Source organism: Ambystoma mexicanum, chromosome 1p (genome assembly GCF_040938575.1).
Source record: "Ambystoma mexicanum isolate Mex_15411 chromosome 1p, UKY_AmexF1_1, whole genome shotgun sequence".
In the NCBI taxonomy this organism is placed as follows: domain Eukaryota; kingdom Metazoa; phylum Chordata; class Amphibia; order Caudata; family Ambystomatidae; genus Ambystoma; species Ambystoma mexicanum.
In genome coordinates this window covers 1,295,516,106-1,295,533,247 of record NC_090921.1, presented here as the reverse complement: position 1 = coordinate 1,295,533,247, position 17,142 = coordinate 1,295,516,106, and the positions used below count along the sequence as shown (strand labels likewise).

At 51.5% G+C, this 17,142-nt stretch overlaps 1 protein-coding gene across 1 annotated transcript in view; it reads right to left on the bottom strand.

Annotated features, from left to right (window-relative positions):
- The window catches only part of LOC138453125 (sarcoplasmic reticulum histidine-rich calcium-binding protein-like), a 157,695-nt gene that overhangs the window by 72,532 nt on the left and 68,021 nt on the right, over window positions 1-17,142 (bottom strand). The window contains exon 2 of the mRNA XM_069605682.1: window positions 12,790-12,860. Within this exon, the coding sequence (XP_069461783.1) occupies window positions 12,790-12,860 (71 nt within the window). The remainder of the gene's footprint in view (window positions 1-12,789; window positions 12,861-17,142) is intronic.

Sequence of the window (17,142 nt, the reverse complement as noted above, 5' to 3'; positions counted from 1 at the left end):
ATAAGGTCTGCATCCCCATCCATCTCGAGGGTAATTGCTACTCATCAAAGGGGCATGGCTATCCAGTTCAGCAGCATTGATAGTGGAGGATGGACGTAGGTAAGGGTGAAGCACACCTAGGAGAGGATGGATGCAGGAAAGTGTGAAGCATTGCTAGGTGGCGATGGATGTAGGAAAGTGTGAAGCATTGCTAGGAGTGGATGGATGTAGGAAAGTGTGAAGTATTGTTAGGAGAGGATGTATGTAGGAAAGTGTGAAGCATTGTTAGGAGAGGATGGATGTAGGAAAGTGTGAAACATTGTTAGGAGAGGATGGGTGTAGAAAAGTTTGAAGCATTCCTACGGAGGGTGGACTTAGGTGTGAATCATTGGTAGGGGAAGATAGATGTAGAAAAGTTTTAAGCATTGCTGGAAGATTGTGGAAAAGTGTGAAGCATTGTTGGGGACGTAGAAAAGTGTGACATGTTGCTAGGGTAAGATATTTGTAGAGAAGTGTGAAACACTGATAGGGAAAGGTACGTGCAGAAAGGGGAGAGTGATTGCTGGGGAAGACAGATGTAGTGAAGTGTGATGCATTGCTAGATGAGGATGGATGTAGAAGCATTTGAAGCATTGCTAGGGAGGGAGAAATGTGAAAACTGTGAGGCATTGACAGCGGAGGAAACATGTAGAATGGTATGAACCATTCCTAGTGGAGGATAGTTGAGGAAAAGTGGGAGGCATTGCTAGATGGCAACAGATTTAGAAAAGTGAGAATCATTGGTGAACCTTTGCTAGGGGAGGATGAATGTAGATACACAAAAATGTCTATGTCCATGGGTTAGTGAAAGTATGAGAAGCCAAAATATTGAATGGAAATGGCTAGAGATGTCAGGCACATGCAAAATGACAATGGGGACAATGCTTATCCAGAGGAACCCCTCAAATACAACCTGCTAGGGGATGGATGAAAAGGCCCAAGACCCAACTGTTGAATGTCTTGATCCACTCAAATTTATTTCACTGGAACCCGAGCTCAGCCGTTCCACTTTGCAGAATTGTTTTGCTCCTGGTGTCAAATGCACATTTCTCGTGTGTTCATTGAGTTTGGTTGTGAGGGCAAAGCAGGGTTCAAGTCGAGGGTACACGCAGGTGGACAGAGTCAACACACCTGTTTCAGAGGGTGGACTCAGCCCACCTCCCCACCCCCCATCTAAAATGAGAAATTTGGAATGCCTTCTTTGAATTTATGAATTAAAGCCGACATCGGGGATCGAACCGCAGTCGTCAGGTTGGACACTTTCGACTGGTGAAAAATATCAAGCAACTAAAGGTGAAATGTCGCATTTCGGTACTGTAAGTTCCAGGGAAAACATTTGTATTGCTTCTTGGAGTTTAAAACATGCACACCATATAACGTTTTGAAAAACACTATTAGAAGAAAACATCCTCTCTTGGTTTCGTGTGTGTGTTGATTTTATGAAAGGCAAATACCATTCGTCCTGTCCCATTTGGGTGGTTATGCAAAGCCAATTTAATGAAATGTGCATATTTCACCTTGATATGCTAATTTCTGGCGACGTCACATCTCATTGCGTTTGTTGATGAGTCCCCCCACTTTTAATTTTAGGGCTTGACCCCTGTGGGCAAACTCCATGCCATCCCCTGGGCAGGTTACAGATTGCTGGAATCCAAGTGATGGCGAAGCCCAAGGAAGCCCTGAAGTTGAGCTGCCACCTCCCGTGCCACAGTGCAGCCTGGTAGGTTACAATCAGGCTGTGAGTTTGGGTGGTCCTTTTAGTGGGAGACTACCAAAGCGTCATCTATTGGAGTCTAGACAATGACTTGGCTCTGATGGTCCTTGTTAAGGGATACAAGGATTTCTAGAACTCTGGGATCCTCAACATGTGGGTTAAAAGGCTTTGCTGTCTGCAGGTCATGAGGTGGGCCTGCGGAATAGTGCACTTTTGGGGACCATTGCCTTCTTACATTAGACAGTTGCTCTTGTGGGGTTGGATTCCAATTTGGAAGGGAGATCTGTGGAGACACACGTGGTCCATGCGCCCGTCTATACCTGATCATGTAAGGAAGTAACCTAGCCCATTCCATAGGTGCTGGTTTGGTGCTGTGGGTGGTTTGAGGTGCCGCATGGGGTCTCCCAGAGGCCCCTCTGACCTCTGCAGATGCAGTTGCTCTGTATTGCCTCTCTCTGCTGACCCCGTAAGAAGCCCTTTGCCCTTTGCATTGGAAGCTGAGGCGGGAGTTTCCAGGGTGCTTGCGATGCCCAAAGTGGAGGACGTCATGGGTGCAGAAGACAGGCTCAAAAGAAGGGGACTGTGAATGTGTCTCACTTCACCCAGAGCAGGACCCCGACATTTCTTTGCATGCATAGCCCCTCCCCGCCATGCACCCCCAAAGTAAGCAACAGGGCAAACCCTTGACTGCAGTCCTACAGTCAGAGGCGTAACTACGGGTGACCTGAGGGGGCTATAGCCCCGGGTCTTTTGGTTGTAGCCCCGGATAGAAGCTCAGGTGCTACAACCAAAAGGCTAGCTAGCCCCGAGTCCCGCCAGTCCCGACATTCGCTTATCCCCAATTCTTTTCCAGACCTAGCAACGCCCCTGCCTACGGCAAAGGGGATTTGAGAAGAGAAAGAGGCCAGCACCAAAACATACTGCATATCAGGCTGGCATATGGCATATCAGCCTGGCGTATTGAGTGGCACCCTTGTGTTTATTGAGCAATACCCTGCTCCACTGAGCAGCACCCAGGCAAAATGAGGAGCACCTTGAAAAATTAAGCAATGCCCAAAATGTATTGGCAGCACCGTGACATTTTCAGCAGCAGACTTGAACATTAAGCAACACATAGGCATACCGAGATGCACCATCATTTTACTGGTAGTGCCCTGGCATATTGCACAACATCTTGATGTCAATAGCCGCTACAGACCCATTCAGCAAAACCCTACTCTTGAAAGAGCGGCCTAGAAAATGAAGCACGCCCTGCCATGGGGATGTTACTGGTAATACGCAGGCATAGTTACCCGTTTCTGATGTCAATGCCAGAAAACAAAAGAATGGATTAGCACCCCGGCATATTGCGCTTTATATCAAAAGGATGTGCTGCAAGTAATGTCAAGGTGCTGCATAGTGTGAAATGGTGCTACAAAATAGTGCAAGGATTTTTAAATAATAATAATTTAGCATTCATATTGCGCTACGAACCCTCAGGTATCTGAGCGCTGCTTATTATTACCCACTGTCTGTGGTGCTCATTTATCGACCTCGGATGGATAAAAGGTTGAGTTGGGCCCCGCCGGGATTCGAACCTGCGTCAGCGGGCTCTAGCACAGAGGTCAAACCAAGCGCTCTTCTGCTCTATTCACTGTGCAATCGGGCAAGCACAAATGAAGCCGTATGCTGATCAATGCGCCAGGGCACTGCCTGTAACCTATTGAGTGCTACGTAGTGTGCCAGGGTATCCTCAAAATATTCAAAGCCAGGGTACTGTTTGATATGCCAGGGAACTTGACAAGAATTTCACGGGGGCTGGTGTTCAGCTCTAAGTCTAAGTGGTGCTCAGTATAGGATGACCTTGCACGTTGAACACTTTGGCCTTATGCCACTTCCCTTCAATAATTTCGGAAGAACACTGGCATATTGAGGATAAACCTAGTGTGAGTTGCAGGGTCCTGGAATATGAAACATCGGATGTTTCTAGGGGTCCACATGCTTTTGGTGTAGTACACAGACACCCCCCCCCACTCCCCAATATATTTATCACCTTGGTGCACTAGCCAATAATACCTTGGCATGGTGAGCAGGACTGCAGCACTCGGGCATAGTGGGCAGTGCCCTGCTATCATTGGAAGGATATGTCGCTTATGGGCAGCACACAGGCATATTGAGAGGCACCCTGGTTTTACTGGCAGTTCCCTTGCAAGTCCAGGTAGCCTCTGATGCTAATTGCATGGAACCGCCATGTTCTGCAGTGAACAGGCATTTGAATGACTGGCTCGTATTGGCAGCACCCTGGCATATTGTGCAGCACTCTATCCATTTCAATCGTATTCATTGCAAACGTTCACCTGGGGCATCGTGGCGGCAGAAAGATACAGACAGCAAGGCGAGGATAACAGATTAAGCAAATAGGTATGTCTTGAATACTCTGGCATTGTTTGAAGTACACTTGCATATGTGGGCATTACTCATTTATATACTAACATATCATTTATTTTGATTTTATTGTTCATTTATAACGCACTTAATCTAAGCACGGGATCGGGATTCAAACTTGTGTTGTGCAACGCTGCCTTGCTTCCAACCAAGACACACGTTTTGCCCCCGTGGAAGGATAATGATGATGGCAAGGTGGCATATGTTGCCAGCAGGTCTCATGGCCTTTCTTTTTCTAGCAAATAATATCTGAAGGGATGTTTGCTTGGGTAGGGAGAATGCATTGCTCACGCCCGCCTCTGGATTGGGTATTCGGGTTCGAGGTGCTGAAGGTTCGGGCGCCTTTTCAGACTCGCCACATGCGGTGAAGGTTTCCCGCCTTGCGCTGGAGCGTGCCTGCCCTCTGCGCTAGAGTGGCCCTGCCTTCTGCGCTGGAGTGGGCCTGCCCTCTGCGCTGGAGTGGGCCCGCCCTCTGGGCTGGAGTGGGGCTGCCCTCTGCGCTGGAGTGGGCCTGTCCTCTGGGCTGGCGTGGGCCTGCCCTCTGCGCTGGAGTGGGCCTGCCCTCTGGGCTGGAGTGGGCCTGCCCTCTGCGCTGGAGTGGGTATACCCTCTGGGATAGAGTGGGTCTGCCCTCTGGGCTGGAGCGGGCCTGCCCTCTGGGCGGGAGCGGGTCTGCCCTCTGGGCTGGAGCGGGCCTGCCCTCTGCGCTGGAGTGGGTCTGTCCTCTGCGCTAGAGTGGGCCTGCCCTCTGGGCTGAAGTGGGCCTGCCCTCTGCGCTGGAGTGGGCCTGCCCTCTGGGCTGGAGTGGGCCTGCCCTCTGCGCTGGAGTGGGTCTGTCCTCTGCGCTAGAGTGGGCCTGCCCTCTGGGCTGGAGTGGGCCTGCCTTCTATGCTGGAGTGGGCCTGCCCTCTGCGCTGGAGTGGGCTGTCCTTTGCGCTGGAGTGGGCCTGCCCTCTGCGCTGGAGTGGACCTCCCCTCTGCGCTGGAGTGGGCTGTCCTCTGCGCTGGAGTGGGCTGTCCTCTGTGCTGGAGTGGACCTCCCCTCTGCGCTGGAGTGGGCTGTCCTCTGCGCTGGAGTGGGCCTGCACTCTGGGCTGGAGTGGGTCTGCCCTGGAGTGGGCCTGCCCTCTGCGCTGGAGTGGGCCTGCCCTCTGCTTTGGAGTGGGCCTGCCCTCTGAGCTGGAGTGGGCCTGCCCTCTGCGCTGGAGTGGGTCTACCCTCTGGGCTGGAGTGGGTCTGCCCTCTGGGCTGGAGTGGGCCTGCCCTCTGCGCTGGAGTGGGCCTGCCCTCTGGGCTGGAGTGGGTCTGCCCTGGAGTGGGCCTCCCCTCTGCGCTGAGTGGGCCTGCCCTCTGCGCTGGAGTGGGCCTGCCCTCTGGGCTGGAGTGGGTCTGCCCTGGAGTGGGCCTGCCCTCTGCGCTGGAGTGGGCCTACCCACTGCGCTGGAGTGGGCCTCCCCTCTGCGCTGGAGTGGGCCTGCCCTCTGGGCTGGAGCGGGTCTGCCCTCTGGGCTGGAGTGGGCCTGCCCTCTGTGCTGGAGTGGGTCTGTCCTCTGCGCTAGAGTGGGCCTGCCCTCTGGGCTGGAGTGGGCCTGCCCTCTGGGCTGGAGTGGGCCTGCCCTCTGCGCTGGAGTGGGCCTGCCCTCTGGGCTGGAGTGGGCCTGCCCTCTGCGCTGGAGTGGGTCTGTCCTCTGCGCTAGGGTGGGCCTGCCCTATGGGCTGGAGTGGGCCTGCCTTCTACGCTGGAGTGGGCCTGCCCTCTGTGCTGGAGTGGACCTCCCCTCTGCGCTGGAGTGGGCTGTCCTCTGCGCTGGAGTGGGCTGTCCTCTGTGCTGGAGTGGACCTCCCCTCTGCGCTGGAGTGGGCTGTCCTTTGCGCTGGAGTGGGCCTGCACTCTGGGCTGGAGTGGGTCTGCCTTCTGGGCTAGAGTGGGTCTGCCCTCTGGGCTGGAGTGGGCCTGCCCTCTGCGCTGGAGTGGGCCTGCCCTCTGGGCTGGAGTGGGTCTGCCCTGGAGTGGGCCTCCCCTCTGCGCTGGAGTGGGCCTGCCCTCTGCGCTGAGTGGGCCTGCCCTCTGCGCTGGAGTGGGCCTGCCCTCTGGGCTGGAGTGGGTCTGCCCTGGAGTGGGCCTGCCCTCTGCGCTGGAGTGGGCCTGCCCTCTGCGCTGGAGTGGGCCTGCCCTCTGGGTAGGAGTGGGCCTCCCCTCTGCGCTGGAGTGGGCTGTCCTCTGCGCTGGAGTGGGCTGTCCTCTGTGCTGGAGTGGACCTCCCCTCTCCGCTGGAGTGGGCTGTCCTCTGCGCTGGAGTGGGCCTGCACTCTGGGCTGGAGTGGGTCTGCCCTGGAGTGGGCCTGCCCTCTGCACTGGAGTGGGCCTGCCCTCTGAGCTGGAGTGGGCCTGCCTTCTGCGCTGGAGTGGGTCTACCCTCTGGGCTAGAGTGGGTCTGCCCTCTGGGCTGGAGTGGGCCTGCCCTCTGCGCTGGAGTGGGCCTGCCCTCTGGGCTGGAGTGGGTCTGCCCTGGAGTGGGCCTCCCCTTTGCGCTGGAGTGGGCCTGCCCTCTGCGCTGGAGTGGGCTTGCCCTCTGCGCTGGAGTGGGTCTGCCCTGGAGTGGGCCTGCCCTCTGCGCTGGAGTGGGCCTCCCCTCTGCGCTGGAGTGGGCCTGCCCTCTGCGCTGGAGTGGGCCTGCCCTCTGGGTAGGAGTGGGCCTCCCCTCTGCGCTGGAGTGGGCCTGCCCTCTGGGCCCCCTCTAGGCTGCAGCTTCCTTGTTTTGCCAATGGAGGCAGCAAGCCGCGTGTGATGCCAAGGCACGCCGTCAGCTGTAGTAACAGCACATGCCATTGAAAGGACCACGCAACCTTTTCTGGGAGTTGAGAGCATCAGCAGGGAGACACTGCAAGCGCCAGCACCATCAGGAACAATCAGGGGCGCTCATGACACCCCAAAGGCACGGTGCCTGCCTCCCTCTTCATTTGAAACTGAATTGCTCGTAGCGCCGGAGTGGGGTAGGGAGGAGAGGGCACATTCCTCTCTGGAATGGGGGGGAGGGAGCAGGGGGAATGCAAAGCGTTTCCCCCGGGGATGTTTTGGGCGTTGTAGAGGCGCACAGAGCGCCGCTGGGTATTTAAGGGGGCAGGGAAGGTTCGAGAGCAGGTGACGGTTTAGGACGAGCGTTTGTCTAAAGCGACCTTTCCCACTACAAGCGAGTCTGGGTGTTTTGTGCAGTAAGCCCAAAAGGGACAGGATTGTATTGTATTGTGATGTATTGTGATGGTCATTTGTGGTAGTATGGTCTCAATGCTCGGTAGGTTGACCGCCCTCAGAGGACCAAAGATGACATGATAGGCCAGCCTTGTGGTCCTGGGCTAGCACTTCATAGTCTTCTATATGAATACATTCATTGGCTTATTGCAAATACATGTTTTTGCCACTATTGAAAACTGGATTGCCTTGTCATCTAATAACAAAAACTGAAAATAAGACAACATTGCCTTGCTCCCCCTTCCTTCCCTACTGGCTGCCGTACCCCCACATGTCTTTCTCCCTTGTAGAATTATTTTAAAACTGACCACTAGAGCTGGCCCCTACCAATAAAGATGAAATCCCTGGGCAGCCAATCACTTTGCGGACCTGGCTCCATCTTTGCAAAGACAGCAGTCTAAACCTGTGGTGGCAACCTGCGGCCCTCTAGATGCATAGTTCCCATGATGCCTTACCATTGACTATGCTGGGTAGGGCGGATGGGAGTCGTAGGCCAAATTATATGGGGGGACAAGGGTTGTCCACGAGCAGTTTAGACCATCAGCTTTGTCTGGTATCAGGTGATATTATTTCCCTAAATAATGTCCCCATACATATAGTCTCTGGGAAACGGCATAGGCGACATTATTTAGGGGGATAATATATGGGGTAAATGGGAGCAGGGGTAGCGGGGTGTCCCCCTCATGTTCCATGTGGTAATATCACTGTAAAAAATGGCGCCATTCTCGAATGGCGCCATTTTTGCGGGGATATTATCACATGGAGCCCTTTGTCTTTGCAGAAGTGTACCTGGGCATCATCAGCAAACACGTGACCCTTCACCCCATGGGCCCCCCATGATGCAGCTGCAGCTGCGGAGCAGCCTCGTGCAACCACACATTCAATAGATCCAGAGGCAAGGGGATCCCTCGGAATCACCCCGAAGATGTGACAGCACCTCACTTGTGTGTGCCATTCCCAGGACAGACCAGCTATTCTATAGTTTTTAATATTAAATTTGCTAACCTGTATATCTGATCAGGCTCAGACTGGCCTATAGGACAATAGGCCCATGGCCGAACCAAAAATACACAATGCTGGTGTGGGCCTGTGTTTTTGGTCAAAGTGGGCCACTTTTTTGGCCACATTTGGGCCAGTTAGATGAGTTAATTCACTGTGCGTCTAGTAGTTTTGACCAGTGTTGCTGAATAAATATTCTTTAAAATGCTAAATTTGCATCACATGTTATCAAACCCTCCCCATGCCCCTTGGTTACTATTCAAACAGTGTCACAAAAGTAATGAATAGGCATTTGCACCTGTGGGCCACTTTTATATTGGTGCCCGAGACTATTTTATGGCCCAGTCTGACCCTGTGTCTAATGCTGAAGACCCTAGGGCTGAAATGTTCCAAACTATATTTTAGAGGCATATTAGAGATGGGTTAGGCTGAGAACCCACGGGTAGAGCCGAGCCAGAGCCAGGCCAGGAGGTCTAGCTTGCCTCATGAGTCGAGATGGAGAAAGAATGGCCATGTACATGTTGGAATGGAAATCTTTGGGGGCACTGAAAGCCTTTGCCACCCAAGCATCACCCCACTCCCCACCAGACCTATTCCTGGCATCTTGTCCCATCACTCCCCAATGCTCAAAACCGCGACCTGGCATCCCGCCTCCTCAGCCCCACCCCGCTGCAACACAAGACCCCCAATCTGGAGACATATCTCACGAGCCCTACAACATTAGTGCCCTGCCTGGCCTTCTGCCTACCCAAAAACCCATGATGCCCGGCCGAGTGCCCTTCTTCTCACCCCCATCACCCAAGACTACTATCCGGAATCTTGTCTCCCCACCCAGAATTTAAGACTCCTACCTGGAGTTCTGCCCCTCGCCAACCCCCACAACACAAGCTGCCCACTTGGGGAACTGCCTTCCTGAAACGCGTGGCACTTACCTGGTGTACTGTTAACCTCAATGACGCCCACAATACAAGACCCCTAGCTGGAAAACGGCCTCCTCACCCGTTACCCCACAACTTAAGGCCCCTACCTTTAGTCTTGCCTCCAACCCGCCCCCACATCAAGAAAAAACTCCTGTCTGTTGTCCTGCCTCAGCCCACCACAAAAGATGGCTATCGGTCGTCCTGATTAGTAACTACTCCAAAAGAAAAGACCCCTTCCTGATTTCTTGCTTTCTGATCTCCAAAGACCCCTACCTGACGTCTTGCCTCCCCTTCCATCACAAAACCTCTACCCAGTGCTTCATTTGTGGGGGTGTTTAACAGGGCTCAGCCCTGTCACTTATTTTTGAGCCCCGGCACTTACTGTCTCAGACTCTCTTTAATTATGAAGTGCTGATAGTCAGTGCATCCATCAACCACAATGAGCAGGTGTGAGCTGAAGTGTAACCCCAACTATGTCGACACTGTGGGGAGCAGCTATGGGTGTATAGCACTCGATCCAATGAATCGAAGGCAGTGTCACCAGAGTGCTAGAAAACATGTGGGCCCTGGCACTTATTCATTTTTACAAATTAAGCACTGACTCCACCTGGTTTCCTCTCTTCCCAGCATTTAGAAAAGCATGAAGGGGACGGCAGCAGCAATAGTGACAGCATTTGAACAGGGGGAGAGGTCAGAGGTGGCCACTGACACATTTAGGGGTATAGGGGAGGCACTGCCATAGCACTGAAGTGTGGAGAGCTGCCTTGGACGAACAGACAGTGTTGGATGTGCTCACCTGCCCCAGCATTCGAATGAAGGGAGCCGGGGGAAGGGGGGACGGGCGAGGGGAGTTATAACTACCAATTTACACAAAACTTCCCTCAAATGCTCCAGTCCCGCCCCAAATGACTCAGTCAATACTGATTTGTGAGGGGTGTCACAAGAAGACAGGCAGACACCTCCTGCCCCCATACAGGCAACAATGTATTTTAACTACTTTCGGCAGAGGCACACACAGGTGGGCTCGACTTGTGACTCGGCCAGCTGGTGTTATGCTATGTTGATTTATACCGTGTACCAATACCACCCAAGGGCAGTCTCCAGGCGCTCATTGCACTCTACAAGAAAGAGGACGGGGTTGGTGAGTGAGGGAAGAATGATAGGTCCAGAACCAGAAGAAACTGGCGTCTGTGTGTATTGGCTTGCAGATTGGTAGGTTGCGTGCACTGACTTGTTGTATGCGTACGGGTAAGGTCCAATGCCTGGAATTCTTTCTGTGTGGCAGTTTGTTGTGTTCACTATGTATGTGTGTTATATTTGTAGATTGCTGGTTTTTAAGGTTTTGCACACTGGCTTGTTGTATCCGTACGGGTAAGGTCCAGTGTCTGGGAGGTTTCTATGTGACTGGAATGTTGGGGTGTTTTATGCGTAGATTGGCAGATGTTTAAGGTTGTGTGAACTGGCTTGCTGTGTCCATACGGCTATGGTTCAGTCTCCGGGACTGTTTGTTGTACGTGTGTGTTGCTTGTGTTGGGTGTTTGCTAGGGTATAGGATGGCTAGCCCGATGGCCGTTTAGTGTTTGGGCGGTGTATTTGAGGAAGTAGAAGTGGGGTGTTAGTGTTTTGGCTACTCGCTAAATTGTTCTTTGTGGCTAATTTACACAGTCCTTTCTCTTGTGACAGATGACTCATCTCCACAATTCTATATACATGTGACACATGCTTAATTTTGTCAGTACTATCTGAATGGGAGGCATAGCTAAACTTGGTAATTCTATCTAGGTCTGGCGCATGGCGGCTAAACTTCATAATTCTCTCTAAGTGGGATGCATGGTTAATCTTTATAGCTCTGTCTAGAAGTGACGCATGGTTGAATTTATAATTCTATGCAGGTGTGACGCATGGTTAGTCTTCACAATTCTAAGTGTGATGCATGTTTATTCTCAATTGTATCAGAATGGGACGTGTGGCTAATATTCACAATTCTATCTAAGTTTGACACAGAGTGATGCATGGTTAAACTTCACAACTCTCTCTAAGTGTGATGCATGCATACTCCTCACAATTCACCCAAGTTCAATGCATGGCTAATCTTCATAATTTTATCTAGGTCTGGCGCATGGCTAAACTTCACAATTCTCTCTGTGTGTGATGCATGGTTGAATCCTCACAGTTCTATCTAAAGTGACACATGACTAAACTTCAGAATTCTATCTAAGTGTGATGCATGCACAATCCTCACAATTCACCCAAAGTGTAACACATAGCTAATCTTCATAATTCTATCTAGGTCTGGCGCATGGCTAAACTTCACAATTCTATGTTAGTGTCATGCATGGTTAATCCCGTGGCTCAAAACACCAGTCGAGCTAGAGCCAGCGGCATGTCCCAAGCTAACCCGAGCCCCACCTTGCTTGCCTACCTCCAAGACACTTAACTAAGTTCTGAAGGGTACCGCGATCCTCCTCCCCGGAGGTCTCCCTGATGGCAAGTTTGGAGACTGAAGGACTCAGAACTGTAAAAACACTTCAGGTGCTATTTATTAATCTGCCAATATGTATGCCACCTTAACAGATGTAAAACTAAAACGTTTGGTTTGCAGACAATGGCACACGGGCCAGGTGGTGAGCAGAATTTCAATGGCGGTGTCATATCTGCGCTTAACCCCTTAACTGCTAGGCTCTTATGCAAGCCTGTATGTAAAATGGACGAGCATACTCGTCCTTGGCCCTTTAAGAGGACTCCCATATTTTGTGTGGTGTGACTGGCTGATGTGTTAGTTTCACTTTTGATTGTCATAAAAAAAGCAAGTATTGAACAGCGTTTATTTGTGATACTGTGACGTATGCCGCAGCAGCGCCCTATTCACAGCCCTGCCTTGGCTGAAGACCAACCATGCCAACAGCCAGTCGTGACTTCTACCCAGCCCAAGCTTTGCCCCTAGCTTTTTCCACACACCTGTCCTGTCCGCAGCACAGCAGCACGCCCGTTCTACCACCGTTTTGACTCTGCGACCTAGCCTTCACCTGCCCCAATCTGCCCTCTTTACTGTCCAGGGATACGTTCAAATACTGGCTTATGTGAGATCAAGAAGCACTCTCTCCTTACATCACACAATAACATATATTCGAGTTTATTACTGTAGTTACTCGCTACTGCGTGCACCTACCCTCACTCATGGCGCTACCACTGTCATCAGGTATATCTACACTTTTCCCCCCACTCAAATCTTTGCGCCAGCCCGACACTGCTGGCAACCTGGCGCATGCCCTTTTGTCTCCCTTGGTGGTACCAGATCTCCAGCAAGCTTGACATGGAGGGCCTACACCGGATGATATCACGTGGCCTCAGAAACCGAGAGAATAATGTGGAGGCACCCAATGTTCGAGGAATGTGCTTTTCCAGCAGTGACATAACTGTTCTCATTTACAAATGGGAAAGAGAAACCCAAAATGGCGTCCTACCTTGCAGAAGGCACAGTAACTGCAGAGGGAGCCCGTTTTGTAGTCGTCCTCGTCATCATCATCGTCATCATCTAAATGAATAAAGAACAATGAAGAACCTTGAGCAAAAAGTCTCTCAGCCAAGGACCTGACTTTTATGTATACAACCGTGCATGTGATCTTAGCCTTGATTTGTCTACCCGTTGCTGTGGAAAATGGCGCCATAGCAACAGTCATATTATAGAGTGCCAAAGGGCCTGAAATGCTCTTGCAGCATTGGATCTTAGATGAAATTTGGGATGTGTGCCCCTGTTGTGTAATGTAAAGCATGCCTTTAGCCACTGCGTTTGCACTGTGGTGGGAAGTGTGCTATTAGTGTACTAGCAATTGCCCCCGTGCCCAGTCATGAGTATGCTGCTTTGCTCTGATTAGCCCTGCCATGTTGCCTCGGGTTCATTGGATTATGTCGCAGTGAGGCCACTTGTTTTTCCTGCCCCCCAATAATTATATGTTATTACCTCCAATCCTAGAATATTTGGGGAAAGTGTGTGATTGTCTGGAGGGTTCATGAAGGTAGTGTGCCACCTGTCGGCCATTTTGCCTCCATGTTTGGATCATCCCTGCTGTGCGTGGACAGGGGCAGAGGCAACTCGAACGGATGACCGTGCCTGTCCCCTTTGACACTTTGCCACGGTGTATAGTACATCGGGTGGGGATTGGGAACGATGTTGCACAAACCCCCTTATCTTGCTCCTGAGTTCATTGAAGGGTGCTTTATTCTGTGGGAGGTTAGAGCTTATGCTATGTTCTATACCATGCCTCTGCCTCAACCAGCAAACTAGTATCAGAACACATGAACCGTCCCTGCTCAGGACCAGCCCCAGACAACTGTGCCATTCCTGTTTTCTGAATTCCCATCCCGCCTCATAGACATGTTGAACACCTGCAGCCTATTAAGTGCAGGCCTCCCCTCCCACCCCCGCCATTCCCACCTCTATAACTTCCCATTCCAGCCAAATACACCTGGCACCCTGCTTCACCAAGTGCAGGCAAGCTTCACTTAGCAGGTAACCTTATGTCTGCGTTTGTAACAACAGGTGCTCCACCAATCACTTCACATCTTAAGGAGTGTGCACTTTACAGCTTTTGCCACACACATAAATCATGCTTGGCTGTCATTTTATCGAACTTTCCAGCTAATAACCGATGACAAAATGTTTTAATGGTTGTTAATCAGTCAATAAACTCTTAAAACAATATAATCATTGACTCAATGGTAGCACCTAGTTCGCAAAACCCGGGTCGGCCCAATGGATGAGTAATCACATTCTAAATCCAGGTTCTGCACTGTGTGGCTCTCCTGATGTTAGGGACTACAACCCCCATGATCCCTCACCATTGGCCCTGCTGATGCTGAAGAAGTAGGGTGACTGTGGTGAGACAGTAGTTGGTTGCTGTTTTAGCAGGTACATTGGGGGACATAATACAAGGCTGCACTCCAGGAAGTCATGCAGTTACACTCTGCTTGTATCACAGGTTGCTACCTACTACACGTGTGCAATTCTAGTGTGGCTAAAGTCAAAAGCAGCATTGACTAGGTCTGTGCAATTCTGTTATGACTAAATTCAACGCAACGTTAACTCCGTAACTATTCTAGTGTGGCTAAATTCAAGAGCAGTGTTAAGTGGGTCAGTACTATTCTGGTGTGGCTGAATTCGAAGCAGCGTTGCTTAAGTCATTATAATTCTATTGTGGCATTTGGGGACGGGAAGTACACCACACTTGGATGGAGCGTTTCGGGGTGGGGAGCATTTCAAACTTGGACCGACAGTTATGAGCGGGAGATGTATCGCACGTAGATGGATTGCAAGGGGTGAGAAATGCGTCGCACTTAGATTGTTTGGAGGGGAGAAAACTGTAACGCACTTGGATGGAATGCTGGGGACAGGTGAGTGGAATGCTGGGGGTGGGGAAGGCATGTCATGATGCCCGCTTCCGGGGAGCCGGTTCAAGCCCTGCATCCCCGAAAGCGGACATCCAGTCCCCAAGGAAGGACCCAGCAACCCCATATAGGGGCCCTTTGGACAGTGTCCTGGCGCCTATGGCGCCAGGCTCATAAAAGACATCAGTCCTGGCGCCATAGGCGCCAGGCTCATTATGGGAGTGCTTGGGTGCACTTACCTGATGCAGACCATGCTGCAGGATCCCGGCCTCCTTGAGGCCTGAAAGGAACTACTTTACCTGTGGGACTAATTTACCATCCGGGCGTGGTCGGGGAAGGATACATACCTGATTGGAGGAAGGATACATACCTGGAACTTCTTCCAAGGCTATTTAAACCCCACCCGAACAGCCGCACGGGCTTCGCGTTGTTCTGCATCTAGCAGCTGGACGCTCACCGTGTCTGCTCCTGCATCCTGACTTCTGCCACGCCTGCCAGCATCCTGAATCACCTGCAAAGGAAGAGAAGAAGAGAACAGAAGAAGGAAAAGTCCTTACCTGCTAAATCCGCATCCCAGAGACATCTCGCCGATAATCCTGAAAAGGAAGACTTTTATTTAGAAGCTCATCGCGTCGATCGCTGCAGCGCCGCATTCCACTCACCTTTACAGGGCGCCTCCATGTTCAGCAGCGATCATCCGGATTCGCAGTCACGCCCCAGCGCCTAGGGAGAAAAAGACCAGAACAAAAGGTGAGAGATAGAAGGGAATAAGGAAAGCTAAATCTCCATGTTAAGACTTACCTGCTGATTCATTCCCTCTTCATTTCGGGTCCGCGCCGCATCCTGGCATTTCCGGATCCCGGCCCCTAAGGGGAAAAAGAGACAACAGCGTTAATGAGCGAATGAAAAGACATTACCAAAAAACGCTCATTAAAGACTTACCTGATTTCTACAAGGATTTCACCTCTCATCTCGGGTCGCTGCCTGTTCCCCGGCATTCCGTACCCCGGCCCCTATGGGGAAAAAGACAATAGCATTAGTACATTAATGCATGGACACAAGAGGAACCTCTTATCAAAAAAACTTACCTGGAAGCCAAGCAAGTTTGGTTCTCACCAATCCGAAAATCCAGTGAAGTAACTGGATACCAACGCGCCCCTGCATCAGAAGCAGGATGGAGAGCTCGTCCTTCCAGACCCTAAGGTGAGACGCTACGAGGAATCACAGAAGGGTTTCGAGGAGGGTGAGAGGGGAAAGTGGGAGGCCGATTGCATTACCCCGCAGACAGTTAATCCCCTATTTTCGCCTACAGAAGGATACTTCTGCGAGCCAGACAAGCCAGATTTGGGGGCCTGGTCCAGTCCGTCTCCCGAACCCTGCGCATCACCTTAGAAGAGGTCACAGCAGCGCGAACCAGGCCAGCGCCTCCCTGGGAGTCAGGTGAGTGTTACAGAACGCGAAGTCTTCCTACAAATTCCCACCCAGGCGCTATGGAAAGTTCTGAGACTGATCAGTTGGCCCAATTACTGGGGGAATTACGGGCCGAAGTACATGCCGCTCGTCAAGAGACTAATGCCCTCAGGAGGGAATTAATAATATCAAAGGAAAGAACTGATGACCTGGCCAGACAGCTTTTGCAAGGTCAAGCTGGGCAAACTCCTCTACCTGGTTCCGGAGGGAACCCCGCTCCGGTGCTTTCCAGTAACCCGGTGCAGATTAATCGACCAGGAAACATGCCGCTGGCCCCACCCAAACGCTTTGCTGGGGACCCCAAACGATTCGCCGTATTCATGAATCAGTGTTGTTTGCACTTCCTATGCAGACCTGGGGCCTTCCCTAATGATCAGACCAAGGTAGCCTTTGTATTGTCATATCTCAGCGGCTGCGCTGCTGATTGGTCAGTTCCACTGGTTACTCAAGATGACCCGATTGTCCGTGATTTTCAAAGGTTTCAAGCAAGCATGGAAAGGTTATTTGCTCGACACTCTCAGGGGCAGGCTCTGGATGACGAACTTCTATCCCTGCGACAGAACAATCACAACCTCCTATCCTATATTGCAACCTTTAATAGACTAATCGTGGAAACGGGATGGCCAGAGGATAAAAGAGTCACGTTGTTTTATCGAGGCCTATGCGGAGAACTTAAAGATGTCTTGGCCCAAGTTGTAAATCCGCCCCAAGAATGCACAGAGTATATAGACTTAGTGGTCCAATTGGATCACAGACTTCAAAACAGAAAAGCAGATCGGTCCAGGTTTGAGACCCGGGTGTTGGTCAAGACCCATGCTAATCCCAAGGGAGTTGATGTCTCTGAGCCTATGCAAATTGGAGGGGTAAAAGGACCCTTAACTCAAAAGGAACGTGAAAGTGGGCGGCAGTTAAAATTATGTCTTTATTGTGGGAATTCTGGACACTTTCTACGAGATTGCCCG